Source organism: Salvelinus alpinus, chromosome 3 (genome assembly GCF_045679555.1).
Source record: "Salvelinus alpinus chromosome 3, SLU_Salpinus.1, whole genome shotgun sequence".
NCBI classification, from domain to species: domain Eukaryota; kingdom Metazoa; phylum Chordata; class Actinopteri; order Salmoniformes; family Salmonidae; genus Salvelinus; species Salvelinus alpinus.
The window spans coordinates 90,018,163-90,033,496 of record NC_092088.1 but is presented as its reverse complement, the minus strand read 5'-3'; the positions used below and the strand labels follow the sequence as shown (position 1 = coordinate 90,033,496).

The window sequence follows — 15,334 nt, the reverse complement described above, 5'->3', positions numbered from 1 at the left end:
TGGAGATAGGCTCCTACCCTATAGGCCGTTGTGACTCAGACAAGGCTAGTTACTGTAAATACTAGTGTTCGGTCCTGGGGGTGCCCAACGCTAGAGGACCTGGAGATAGGCTCCTACCCTATAGGCCGTTGTGGCTCAGACAAGGCTAGTTACTGTAAATACTAGTGTTCGGTCCTGGGGGTGCCCAACGCTAGAGGACCTGGAGATAGGCTCCTACCCTATAGGCCGTTGTGACTCAGACAAGGCTAGTTACTGTAAATACTAGTGTTCGGTCCTGGGGGTGCCCAACGCTAGAGGACCTGGAGATAGGCTCCTACCCTATAGGCCGTTGTGACTCAGACAAGGCTAGTTACTGTAAATACTAGTGTTCGGTCCTGGGGGTGCCCAACGCTAGAGGACCTGGAGATAGGCTCCTACCCTATAGGCCGTTGTGACTCAGACAAGGCTAGTTACTGTAAATACTAGTGTTCGGTCCTGGGGGTGCCCAACGCTAGAGGACCTGGAGATAGGCTCCTACCCTATAGGCCGTTGTGGCTCAGACAAGGCTAGTTACTGTAAATACTAGTGAGGATGGGACTTGACCATTTTAGTGTTGATGTTGGACCATGCCAACAGGAAGCTAAAGACTGTAGCTCTGTTCGAATACTCATACTAACCGCACTAACCATACTATTTGTGAAGTAAATTGAGTATGTAATATGCTTATTGGTCATAGTATGGATATAGTTAGTAACCCAAAAGTTCCAGGATGTCATACTAAATTCGGCAAAATATGAAGTATACACGCAGAGGACACTATTTCCATACTTTAGGGCCCATAATGCAATTCTTCAGGAAATGGGCATGGCTACACATCGTTTCCAGATTTGAAGAAAATGGCGGAATATATGCAGTCGAAGTATAACGAGAGCGGATACAAATTCACTGCTTTAACTAATTATGACAAATGTTAAGAAAATGTTGAGCAATGTAATAAAGTATTGACTTTTCAAATAAGTTACCTTACACATTATATTGGCTGACAATTTGTTAGCTACTGTCACGCCCTGACCATAGAGATCCTTTTTATGTCTCTATTTTGGTTGGTCAGGGCGTGAGTTGGGGTGGGCATTCTATGTTTTTGTTCTATGTTGTCTATTTCTATGTGTTTGGCCGGGTGTGGTTCTAAATCAGAGGCAGCTAGCTGTCTATCGTTGTCTCTGATTGAGAACCAAACTTAGGTAGCCTTTTCCCACCTGTGTTTTGTGGGTAGTTGTTTTCTGTTTTTGTGTCTGCACCAGACAGAACTGTTTCGCTCTAGGTCTCCTGTTTTTGTTTTTGTTCGATTTGGTTTTTGGATGAAATTATGAACACTTTAAATGCTGCACCTTGGTCCACTCTTCCTTCAGCCCACGAGAATCGTTACAGCTACGCTGTCCTTACGAACCACATAGCGTATCATTACAGCAGTATGTACCGGTATGTTGTTAGCTAGCTACCTAGCGTTAGTTGGCTACTTATACATCAAACTTGCCAGTATATTAACTATAGGGTAACTAACTACCCAACGTTTATTGACTTGATTTTTCCCATCATTCTTAGCTTAAGTGGTATAGTCATTGTGCGTTCTCAATGGACATTCGTGTGCTTTCGTAAATTCTCTCTGGCTATCTACTCCGATTTCAGAGCACTCTCGTATGAGTGTACCAGAGCGGAGAATAAGGAATTTACGAGCCTCAAAACCCGTTGAATATGGCCATGTCAGTAAACGTCGGCAAAAAGCGTAATTAAATTGTTTCCAGCAGCACAGTTACAGTCACCAACGCTCTGGATAACATGAAAACTACCTAACCAGCTTTGCTAGGGCGAGTAAAATGGTCAGAGTAGTCTCATTTGTGTCTGGAAGTAGCTAGCAAGTTCAAATCAACCCAACTCCTCGGCCCGAGCGTCCAGTGTGCGCTCCGAGAGCGAAACACTCTGATTTTACAAATGGACAATCTGACAATGCTCTGAATTTACGAGCGCACTCTGGCACTCCAGATTGAATTTAAGAACACACCCGAAGACGTAAAATGTCTAACTAGTCATTTGTTATGCTAAACGATTTGGCATGGGTCCTGAGATCCTCAAAAGGTTCTACAGCTGCAACATCGAGAGCATCCTGACTGGTTGCATCACTGCCTGGTACGGCAACTGCTCGGCCTCCGAGCGCAAGGCACTTCAGAGGGTAGTATGTACGGCCCAGTACTTCACTGGGGCAAAGCTGCCTGCCATCCAGGACCTCTACACCAGGCGGTGTCAGAGGAAGGCCCTAAAAATGGTCAAAGACACCAGCCACCCCTGTCATAGACTGTTCTCTCTACTACCGCATGGCAAACGGTACCAGAGTGCCAAGTCTAGGACAAAAAGGCTTCTCAACAGTTTTTACCCCCAAGCCATAAGACTCCTGAACAGGTAACCAAATGGTTACCCGGACTATTTGCATTGTGTGCCCCCCCAACCCCTCTTTTTACGCTACTGCTACTCTCTGTTTATCATATATGCACAGTCACTTTAACCATATTTACATGTACATACTAACTCAATTGGCCCGACAAACCAGTGCTCCCGCACATTGGCTAACCAGGCTATCTGCATTGTGTCCCAGCACCCGCCAACCCCTCTTTTACGCTACTGCTACTCTGTTCATCATATATGCATAGTCACTTTAACCATATCTACATGTACATACTACCTCAATAAGCCTGACTAACCGGTGTCTGTATATAGCCTTGCTATTCTTATTTTCAAATGTCTTTTTACTGTTGTTTTATTTCTTTACTTACCTACACACACACACACACACACACACACACACACACACACACACACACACACACACACACACACACACACACACACACACACACACACACACACACACACCTTTTTTTCGCACTATTGGTTAGAGCCTGTAAGTAAGCATTTCACTGTAAGGTCTACACCTGTTGTATTCGGCGCACGTGACAAATAAACTTTGATTTGATGTGATTTGATTTAACTAGCTAGCAAGAGGTTGCATAGCAACAGCATCAACTTTCAGTAGACAGGCTAAGACCTAGTACGTTCAACTGAAAGCATACTGTTCATTTACAGTATACTAAAATGAACTAATAGTATATAGTATGTAGTATATACTCATTAAGTATGTAGCATACAGTATGTTAGTATGGGTATTTCAACACAGCTTGTGTCTGTCCACCAATCACTGCTGCTCAGAAGAGACAGTAACACAGGAGGCTAAACTCATGTCAGACTGTGTGTGTGTGTGTGTGTGTGTGTGTGTGTGTGTGTGTGTGTGTGTGTGTGTGTGTGTGTGTGTGTGTGTGTGTGTGTGTGTGTGTGTGTGTGTGTGTGTGTGTGTGTGTGTGTGTGTGTGTGTGTGTGTGTGTGTGTGTGTGTGTGTGTGCATGCATGCGTCATGGCCAAACCACTGAGCTTATATAGAAACCAGTCTCATTTCACGGCTGGTAGAGGCACCCTATTCCCTATATAGTACACTACTTCTGACCAGGCCTGGCACCCTATTCCCTATATAGTACACTACTTCTGACCAGGGCCCAACCGTGAGATGCTGTGTTTGCGATGATAGCACAAGTAAATTACAGCAAGAAACAAACAGCAGTGTGAGTTTGGCAAAAACAAATGTAAACCTATCTCTTCCCAAAATAACAACACACAGTACATTTTTGGAAAAGGCTGGGGTGGCTAAAGGTTTTAGAAAACACGTTCCCAACAACAGTGAAGGCAGAGAAATGGGTGTCAGTGAATAACTGGTTCACATAACCTTTGAGGATGATTAGAAGCATCTAAAGCCTCATTTTAACTACTCTTTCTTTAAAAATACACATTTGTTTGCGTCATAAAACACTACTCAGGTTCATTGGGCTCATGTGAACGAGACTGAAATGAAATGTTTTCTCCATGCCACGGAAAATCCTGTTTTTTTACACCTCCATATCCCTCTCTCTTTCTGTGTGTGTGGGTCCTTTGTTTTTGCTGTCTGTATAGGACTGTAACTAGGACATCACACAAAGAACCCACCAAGGCAAGACAGTGACATCACCTGTTTGGGTGTTTACAGTTTGCTCCCACACACGCCCACAACATGCTGCTTATCCCAAGGGGTCGAAAAACACACACACATCATCGTGATCATCATCAACATCATCACGCATAACTTACTGTATACAGTACGTTAGGCACAACACTGGAACTTTGGCTTACAGAGCAGCGGCTTTATATGCATTGAAAACTTGTCTGCAGGATGAAAAGTAAATTCCTAAGCAAAGTGTTGTCGTTTACCCTCTCTTCCTGACCTGAATAATGACATTAATGAAGGTGCCTAATGAAGATGGTCATGACTTCCCTGTCTATATTCACTCATTGTTTCAATTCTGGGCACTACTCTGTGTGTGTGTGCGCGTGTGTGTGTGTGTGTGTGTGCCTGCGTGCGTGTGTGTGTGTGTCATGTTTGTGTGATTCTTTTTACATGATTCAGCTGAAACAACAGGGCTGCTTTGCCCCAACTCTCACCCCCACTGCAACAGCCATGCATATATAATTAGGTGATTAATGCATAACAAAACACCAAACACTAATTCACAGGCTAATTGCTGTTTGGTAGCAACTGATGCAGCTAATTATAGTGAAAGAGGCTAGTTCTTAGGAGCAGCGGGATACACACACACACACACACCCACACCCACACTCACACACACACACTCACACTCACACACTCACACTCACACTCACACACACACACACACACACACACACACACACACACAGCACACACACACACACACACAGAGAGAGCACACACAGCATTTATTATGTTTTGTCTCAACTTTTATAGTTCACACTAATTCAAACAAAGGCTATTTGTCTTACCGTGTTTCTAGGTATCTTGCACATTTAGTCTGGACTGTTATGGATATTGGCCCGACACTTAGGTCAAATATACAGTGGGGAGAACAAGTATTTGATACACTGACGATTTTGCAGGTTTTCCTACTTACAAAGCATGTAGAGGTCTGTAATTTTTATCATAGGTACACTTCAACTGTGAGAGAAGGAATCTAAAACAAAAATCCAGAAAATCACATTGTATGATTTTTAAGTAATTAATTGGCATTTTATTGCATGACATAAGTATTTGATACATCAGAAAAGCAGAACTTAATATTTGGTACAGAAACCTTAGTTTGCAATTACAGAGATCATACGTTTCCTGTAGTTCTTGACCAGGTTTGCACACACTGCAGCAGGGATTTTGGCCCACTCCTCCATACAGACCTTCTCCAGATCCTTCAGGTTTCGGGGCTGTCGCTGGGCAATACGGACTTTCGGCTCCCTCCAAAGATTTTCTATTGGGTTCAGGTCTGGAGACTGGCTAGGCCACTCCAGGACCTTGAGATGCTTCTTACGGAGCCACTCCTTAGTTGCCCTGGCTGTGTGTTTCGGGTCGTTGTCATGCTGGAAGACCCAGCCACGACCCATCTTCAATGCTCTTACTGAGGGAAGGAGGTTGTTGGTCAAGATCTCGCGATACATGGCCCCATCCATCCTCTCCTCAATACGGTGCAGTCGTCCTGTCCCCTTTGCAGAAAAGCATCCCCAAAGAATGATGTTTCCACCTCCATGCTTCACGGTTGGGATGGTGTTCTTGGGGTTGTACTCATCCTTCTTCTTCCTCCAAACACGGCGAGTGGAGTTTAGACCAAAAAGCTCTATTTTTGTCTCATCAGACCACATGACCTTCTCCCATTCCTCCTCTGGATCATCCAGATGGTCATTGACAAACTTCAGACGGGCCTGGACATGCGCTGGCTTGAGCAGGGGGACCTTGCGTGCGCTGCAGGATTTTAATCCATGACGGCGTAGTGTGTTACTAATGGTTTTCTTTGAGACTGTGGTCCCAGCTCTCTTCAGGTCATTGACCAGGTCCTGCCGTGTAGTTCTGGGCTGATCCCTCACATTCCTCATGATCATTGATGCCCCACGAGGTGAGATCTTGCATGGAGCCCCAGACCGAGGGTGATTGACCGTCATCTTGAACTTCTTCCATTTTCTAATAATTGTGCCAACAGTTGTTGCCTTCTCACCAAGCTGCTTGCCTATTGTCCTGTAGCCCATCCCAGCCTTGTACAGGTCTACAATTTATCCCTGATGTCCTTACACAGCTCTCTGGTCTTGGCCATTGTGGAGAGGTTGGAGTCTGTTTGATTGAGTGTGTGGACAGGTGTCTTTTATACAGGTAACGAGTTCAAACAGGTGCAGTTAATACAGGTAATGAGTGGAGAACAGGAGGGCTTCTTAAAGAAAAACTAACAGGTCTGTGAGAGCCGGAATTCTTACTGGTTGGTAGGTGATCAAATACTTATGTCATGCAATAAAATTCAAATTAATTACTTAAAAATCATACAATGTGATTTTCTGGATTTTTGTTTTAGATTCCGTCTCTCACAGTTGAAGTGTACCTATGATAAAAATGACAGACCTCTACATGCTTTGTAAGTAGGAAAACCTGCAAAATCGGCAGTGTATCAAATACTTGTTCTCCCCACTGTATATATAGCCCATAATTCAATACTTCTAAATTCCCAATAAAAGTTTAAATCACACAAACTCTACACAGCATAATTCATGTAACAGTCACAGGTAGGCAGCTAATTGTAAAAAAAGAAAAAAAGGCAAACTGGTCAACTCACTGTTGGTGTAGACAGCGTTCCAAGGCTGATAGCCATAGTATCCAGTGATCCTCAAGATCCGCTCCTCTATCGACGCGCTGTTAATGTCTTCAAAGGAACGGGACGATTTTAAAGTGTCCTCTTTGATAGACTCGTCCACAACCAGATACTTCAGTTGTCTCAGTTGGGGGCTGATGTCCGAAAGCCGTCTGGGACTCACATCGGGGGACTTCCGCATCCCGCTGTAGAAAGAGTATGACATGAGAGGCGGTTAGAAGAGTGTCCGGAACCATGAGCGGGAGGTGAGGCCCGTTCAGACCAAGCGGATTGCGAGTGTTCTAATGCGTGCGGACGGAAGGGCCGTGGTCGACGGGACAAGATAAAACATGATTCCCCACGGTCAATTTCAACTCAGTCAACCACTAATGTTAAGAGCTGGTTTGGTTTCCCTCCAACACTGGTGGAAGCCACACGCCGCTGCTGGGAGGCCATAGAGCGGGAAATCTTCATCCTTCACTGACCATGTGCTCGAGAGGGGCAGAGATGGAGAGAGAAGCTAAGCGAAAGTGACTGGGCGACCACAGTGCTGTGTACTGTATATGCATGCACTGTGCAATCCTTATTAAAACGATAGAGTTAAGATAGCCTACGCGTAGGCTTTGGTAGCTAATGAATAAATCGAGCCAACGCGATTTGGAAGGATGGGGACAAAGCAATTGTGACAGTCTATGATGCGTGCGCCAGTGCGCGCCATTGTACAAGTAGGCCTAGGCATCTCTTCCTCTGGATAATATTATCCAATGGCACAGGGAAAAACATAAACTATACTAGTATATGTTATCATTTTTTTCTAACCTACGCTGGGAAATCGGAGTTGTGGGAATAGTAGCCTATCCTATCTGATCTTTATTTGTATGGGGAATGGGCGTCGTTAACAATGTCGTGTCCACTGAAGTATTGCTCCGTGTCAATCTGTTCTAGGCTAATTGCCGACTGTTTAAACGGTAGGCTATTATGCTGAGGTCCAGGGACTCGCATGACATGAACACAACTCGTCAACTTGAAAAATTCGTTTCTGTTGATCTGATAGCTTTCGCCTATCATCAGCTCAGTCGTCAGCTGGACCATTAATGCTTACAGTCATATAGCTTGATACGTTATTTAATTCTATTGTTTGGATACTAATGTGTTACTGTAACTTTCATATATAGGAATATCTTTTTTTTCTTCAGTGCAGGTAATGCAGTTGCAGGTAAGATAGAACACAAAGCCCGTGAGATAAACAATTAACAGTTAAAATTGAACAGAAGGTAACCATTCAGTGTAGACTTAGACTAATTAACTTGTGATTCTGGTTTAGGCTATTTTATCAAAGGTTATTTTATCCGCAATTGCTTTTACGCATGGACGCATGAAGAACATTTTCCAACAACAGCCTAGTTGTATACGCACTTACTGACTCTATCGGCTACTATGCAATGTAGCCTATCTAATTTTGGAACATTCTAGTCTACTGAGAACTTCATCATAATTCTTACATGGGCATCAAAGTTGTCGGAGGTCCGAGGTAGCACATGCAGTCCCGTCGGGGGCGTCCGACTCTGTCCCAAACAGTGCCCTTTCCATCGCCGTACATGATAATGCCACTCAATTGGGGACAGCGCGAGCCCGGTACTGTAAATCCAGTTCAACCACGGAGAAAAATAACATGGTCCCTCTCTCTTCTCACCCACACATATGCCGTTGCATTACATCATTTGAACACGCACAGATAGATAGGGGCAATTGCGCTCTCCAATCTCCATCCGCTTGCACACCTCGGGGCTTCTGGCGAACATTGCAACAGTGCCACCTACCGGTGGTCAGAAATGCATTCCACTTTTGTGGAACCCTGAGGTAGCCTTACAAACTGGAATCGATTTTTTGTGATTCGTTTTTTAGATTAGGAACATGTCTGTGGAATTGGATGCATGATCTAGTCAATTTTGTTAACTGAGGCCATAATTCCTATGAATTGCCACTGAGATCTCCACAGACCATGGTTGTGGAATCGGCCTTACTTCAGACGTCAAAAGCAGTAGGCAATTAGCCTGGATTCTAAATATGCTATACTCCGTTTGAAACAAACCTTATCAGTTGAGTTTCCAGGAGATGACAATATAATATTGGTTAACCTAGTAAGTAAAATCTTGCATTATTTGATCAGTCCACAAGAGATTCATGACATTAATACTGAAATACAGTTTGGTACATCATATGAGAGGAGTCTCAAGTATCCATCCAATCAGCTGGTATATTGGCGTATTAGCCTGAGGGATTTGATGGGATTAATCAAGTATGTAGGCTGCGTCTTAAATGGCACCCTATTCATAAAATAGTGCACTCCTTTTGACCAGGACACATATGGGTTCAAATAAGTGCACTATATATGGAATAGTGTGCCATTTGGGACAGATAGCTAGTCCTAGTCAAACTGCTGAGAACCAATTCATGTGAAATGGATTCACATACCGAAAAGTAATAAAGACACACACACTCATACACACACACACACACACACACCTCATCGAGGTCATACATAATTCATATTATTGCTGATCTTAGTGCTCCAATAAATATGCTAAACTTCTTGATTCTGTCCAATTTAAGAAGTATGTCACACTGACGCTCACTTCAATCCAAGGGCAACGGCATCAACCAATCAGCATGCATGGGAAACAACATGTTGGTGCATCCCAAATGGCACTCTACTATCTATATAGTGCAACACATTTGACCAGGTCTCATAGGGCTCTACTACCCATAGGGCTCTACTACCCATAGGGCTCTACTACCCATAGGGCTACACTACCCATAGGGTTTAACTACCCATAGGGCTCTACTACCCATAGGGCTCTACTACCCATAGGGCTCTACTACCCATAGGGCTCTACTACCCATAGGGCTCTACTACCCATAGGGCTCTACTACCCATAGGGCTCAACTACCCATAGGGCTCAACTACCCATAGGGCTCTACTACTCATAGGGCTCTACTACCCATAGGGCTCTACTACCCATAGGGCTCTACTACTCATAGGGCTCAACTACCCATAGGGCTCAACTACCCATAGGGCTCTACTACCCATAGGGCTCTACTACCCATAGGGCTCTACTACTCATAGGGCTCTACTACCCATAGGGCTACACTACCCATAGGGCTCTACTACCCATAGGGCTACACTACCCATAGGGCTCTACTACTCATAGGGCTCTACTACCCATAGGGCTCTACTACCCATCGGGCTCTACTACTCATAGGGCTCAACTACCCATAGGGTTCTACTACCCATAGGGCTCTACTACTCATAGGGCTCTACTACCCATAGGGCTACACTACCCATAGGGCTCTACTACCCATAGGGCTACACTACCCATAGGGTTTAACTACCCATAGAGCTCTACTACCCATAGGGCCCTACTACCCATAGGGCTACACTACCCATAGGGTTTAACTACCCATAGGGCTCTACTACCCATAGGGCCCTACTACCCATAGGGCTAAACTACCCATAGGGTTCTACTACCCATAGGGCTACACTACCCATAGGGTTCTACTACCCATAGTGTTCTACTACCCATAGGGCTCTACTACCCATAGGGTTTAACTACCCATAGGGCTCTACTACCCATAGGGCTCTACTACCCATAGGGTTCTACTACGCATAGGGCTCTACTACCCATAGGGCTCTACTACCCATAGGGCTCTACTACCCATAGGGCTCTACTACCCATAGGGCTCAACTACCCATAGGGCTCAACTACCCATAGGGCTCTACTACTCATAGGGCTCTACTACCCATAGGGCTCTACTACCCATAGGGCTCTACTACTCATAGGGCTCAACTACCCATAGGGCTCAACTACCCATAGGGCTCTACTACCCATAGGGCTCTACTACCCATAGGGCTCTACTACTCATAGGGCTCTACTACCCATAGGGCTACACTACCCATAGGGCTCTACTACCCATAGGGCTACACTACCCATAGGGCTCTACTACTCATAGGGCTCTACTACCCATAGGGCTCTACTACCCATCGGGCTCTACTACTCATAGGGCTCAACTACCCATAGGGTTCTACTACCCATAGGGCTCTACTACTCATAGGGCTCTACTACCCATAGGGCTACACTACCCATAGGGCTCTACTACCCATAGGGCTACACTACCCATAGGGTTTAACTACCCATAGAGCTCTACTACCCATAGGGCCCTACTACCCATAGGGCTACACTACCCATAGGGTTTAACTACCCATAGGGCTCTACTACCCATAGGGCCCTACTACCCATAGGGCTAAACTACCCATAGGGTTCTACTACCCATAGGGCTACACTACCCATAGGGTTCTACTACCCATAGTGTTCTACTACCCATAGGGCTCTACTACCCATAGGGCTCAACTACCCATAGGGCTCTACTACCCATAGGGCTCTACTACCCATAGGGCTCAACTACCCATAGGGCTCTACTACCCATAGGGCTCTACTACCCATAGGGCTCTACTACCCATAGGGTTCTACTACCCATAGGGTTATACTACCAATAGGGCTCTACTACCCATAGGGCTCAACTACCCATAGGGTTCTACTACTCATAGGGCTCTACTACCCATAGGGCTCTACTACCCATAGGGCTCAACTATCCATGGGGTTCTACTACCCATAGGGCTCTACTACCCATAGGGTTCTACTACCCATAGGGCTCTACTACCCATAGGGCTCTACTACCCATAGGGCTCTACGACCCATAGGGCTCTACTATCCATAGGGCTCTACTACCCATAGGGCTCTACTACCAATAGGGCTCTACTACCCATAGGGCTCTACTATCCATAGGGCTCTACTACTCATAGGGCTCTACTACCCATAGGGCTCTACTACTCATAGGGCTCTACTACCCATAGGGCTCTACTACCCATAGGGCTCTACTACCCATAGGGCTCTACTACCAATAGGGCTCAACTATCCATAGGGCTCTACTACCCATAGGGCTCTACTACCCATAGGGCTCTACTACCCATAGGGCTCTACTACCCATAGGGCTCAACTACTCATAGGGCTCTACTACCCATAGGGCTCTACTACCCATAGGGCTCTACTACCCATAGGGCTCTACTACCAATAGGGTTCTACTATCCATAGGGCTCTACTAGGGCTCTACTACTCATAGGGCTCTACTACCCATAGGGCTCTACTACCCATAGGGCTCTACTACCCATAGGGCTCTACTACCCATAGGGCTCAACTATCCATGGGGTTCTACTACCCATAGGGCTCTACTACTCATAGTGTTCTACTACCTATAGGGCTACACTACCCATAGGGTTTAACTATCCATAGCGCTCTACTACCAATAGGGCTCAACTATCCATAGGGCTCTACTACCCATAGGGCTCTACTACCCATAGGGCTCTACTACCCATAGGGCTCTACTACTCATAGGACTCTACTACCCATAGGGCTCTACTACTCATAGTGTTCTACTACCTATAGGGCTCTACTACCCATAGGGTTTAACTACCCATAGGGCCTTGGTCAAAAGTATTGCACTTTATAAGCAATAGGGTGCCATTTTGGGTGCAGCCGTTGTTGATCCGGTTGATGAACATGATTCTTTATACTGTGTTACATTAGCCATTTCTGCTGAGCAGAGAGAGTGTATGAATTATCCCAGTCAATTAACACCCGTATTACCAGTTACATAACCTAGAGCCCCTGGTCTATACTTTAAGAAGGGAAAAGAAGAGAGAGAGGGAAGGGCGTGAGAGAGGGAAGGGAGTGAGAGAGGGAAAGGAGTGAGAGAGAGACCAGAGTGAGAGAGATAAAGGAGAGAGCAATAAAGGAGTGAGAGAGGGAAAGGAGTGAGCGAGAAAGGAGTGAGAAAGAGAACGGTGTGAGAGAGAGAATGGAGTGAGAGAGAGAAAGGAGTGAGAGAGAGAAAGGAGTGAGAGAGAGAACGGTGTGAGAGAGAGAACGGAGTGAGAGAGAGAACGGTGTGAGAGAGAGAATGGAGTGAGAGAGAGAAAGGAGTGAGAGAGAGAAAGGAGTGAGAGAGAGAACGGTGTGAGAGACAGAACGGAGTGAGAGAGAGAATGGAGTGAGAAAGAAAGGAGTGAGAAAGAGAACGGTGTGAGAGAGAGAACGGAGTGAGAGAGAGAACGGTGTGAGAGAGAGAACGGAGTGAGAGAGAGAATGGAGTGAGAGAGAAAGGAGTGAGAAAGAGAACGGTGTGAGAGAGAGAACGGAGTGAGAGAGAGAACGGTGTGAGAGAGAGAATGGAGTGAGAGAGAGAAAGGAGTGAGAGAGAGAAAGGAGTGAGAGAGAGAACGGTGTGAGAGAGAGAACGGAGTGAGAGAGAGAATGGAGTGAGAGAGAAAGGAGTGAGAAAGAGAACGGTGTGAGAGAGAGAACGGAGTGAGAGAGAGAGCGGTGGGGATGGAGGGATAGGCAGTTTGCATGTCTGTGGTTGGTCCTCTAGAACAACAGGTTTTAAACTGCAGGGGGTAGGAGCCCACCCATTGTTTCTGACGCAGAACATCTCAGGTCCCTTCTCTCCCAACTGGCACACACACACACACACACACACACACACACACACACACACACACACACACACACACACACACACACACGTACGCACGCGCACACACGCACTCACACACACATACACAAAATCACACTCACACACAAATCCCGTCTCTTCTCAGTGGTCGGTGGTGGTCTATCTGGAGTGGAACAATAGGGGGGAGAGTACAATGCACCGGGGGGAAGGAGAGAGGAGAGAGAATGGGAGAAAAGGGGGAGAGGGATTTCTATTTATAGATCTGTCTGTAATGGAGTCCGCTGTCACCAATCACTTACATATCAAAGCGCAGCAGGCTGAATGGACTTGTTGCTTTCTCCCCATTGGAAAGTCACTCCAGACTGTCATGTTTTGTTTGGCCTATTTTATTCTGTTATGTCAGTTGGCTACCATCAGTTACCATCACTTTTTCATGATCATACGTTTTAACTTTGAGGAATGTGCTTTGAGCACCACCATAATCAGTGAATTAGCATTCAATGAAAAGGCAGCCAGGTTAGGAATTTACACTTTGTCCTTTATATTAAAAAAGCTCCCACAAGATCTTTTGAATGAATATCAAAGATTTAAGACGCACCTGTTGCAGCAACCCTCAACAGTGAGAGTGCATATCATTTATCCATTTTGTGTCTTTAAAGGTTATTTTCTGTTCTGTCCATCACCGAGCCCTGCAGACTGTCCTCCTGTTCACCTTGGCCCTATACAGTACAGTAGCTTGGCTGCTCCCCACCCTGGATTATTGTTTCAAGCAGGCGGGGCGCAATCAACACTTTTCTAGCTGGCTATTCCCCACGGACTGGAGAGAGAACAGAAGGCTGGCAGGGGTTGCTGGGGATATGGCAGGATAGAATAGAACAGAACAGAAGTATTGCCAGTCTTGCATTGGGGACAGTACAGTCAGTCAGTCAGGCAGTCAGGGAGGCAGTCAGTCAGCAGTAGTCAGTCAGTCAGGCAGTCAGTCAGGCAGTCAGGCAGTCAGGCAGGCAGGCAGGCAGTCAGTCAGTCAGTCAGTCAACACCATAGACAGAAAAGGAGGAAAGAGAAAGAAAGATTTAGAGTAAGTGAGGAGGAGAGAGGTGACAAGAAAGGAGGAGTAGAGGTAGAATGTTGTGAGGAGGAGAGAGGTGACAAGAAAGGAGGAGTAGAGGTAGAATGTTGTGAGGAGGAGAGAGGTGACAAGAAAGGAGGAGTAGAGGTAGAATGTTGTGAGTAGGAGAGAGGTGACAAGAAAGGAGGAGTAGAGGTAGAATGTTGTGAGGAGGAGAGAGGTGACAAGAAAGGAGGAGTAGAGGTAGAATGTTGTGAGGAGGAGAGAGGTGACAAGAAAGGAGGAGTAGAGGTAGAATGTTGTGAGGAGGAGAGAGGTGACAAGAAAGGAGGAGTAGAGGTAGAATGTTGTAAGGAGGAGAGAGGTGACAAGAAAGGAGGAGTAGAGGTAGAATGTTGTGAGGAGGAGAGAGGTGACAAGAAAGGATATGCATGATGTCTTAATGAACGGTCTAGAATGAAGGCAGAGAGGAGCGCAGGAATATGCATGATGTCTTAATGAACGGTCTAGAATAAAGGGCGTGTGTAGAGGTAGAATGTTGTGAGGAGGAGAGGAAGAATGATGGAGGAGTTCGGAATAACTCATTACTCATTTACTCAGTATAGGTGAAAGTGGGGAAGGCCAGAGGAGTATAGTCAATGAATAACACATGACTCTGGAGGTGGGAGTAAGGAAGGATAGAGGGAAGGAAGGATAGAGGGAAGGAAGGATAGAGAGAAGGAAGGATAGAGGGAAGGAAGGATAGAGGAAAGGAAGGATAGAGGAAAGGAAGGATAGAGAGAAGGAAGGATAGAGGGAAGGAAGGATAGAGGGAAGGAAGGATAGAGGAATATAGTCAATTAATAACATGCCTCTGGAGGTGGGAGTAAGGAAGGATAGAGGGAAGGAAGGAAGGATAGAGGAAAGGAAGGATAGAGTGACGGAAGGATAGAGGAAAGGAAGAACAGAG

General features: G+C 45.7%; 1 protein-coding gene across 1 annotated transcript in view; it reads right to left on the bottom strand.

Moving 5' to 3' along the window:
* slc35f3b (solute carrier family 35 member F3b) overlaps window positions 1-8,515 on the bottom strand; it is a 190,940-nt gene extending 182,425 nt beyond the window's left edge. Inside the window, exons 1-2 of the mRNA XM_071394442.1 lie at window positions 8,249-8,515; window positions 6,732-6,952 (exon numbers count right to left, since the gene is read on the bottom strand). Coding sequence (XP_071250543.1) covers window positions 6,732-6,952; window positions 8,249-8,346 — 319 coding nt within the window. The 5' untranslated portion in view covers window positions 8,347-8,515. The remainder of the gene's footprint in view (window positions 1-6,731; window positions 6,953-8,248) is intronic.
* Between the last annotated feature and the right edge of the window lie 6,819 nt (window positions 8,516-15,334).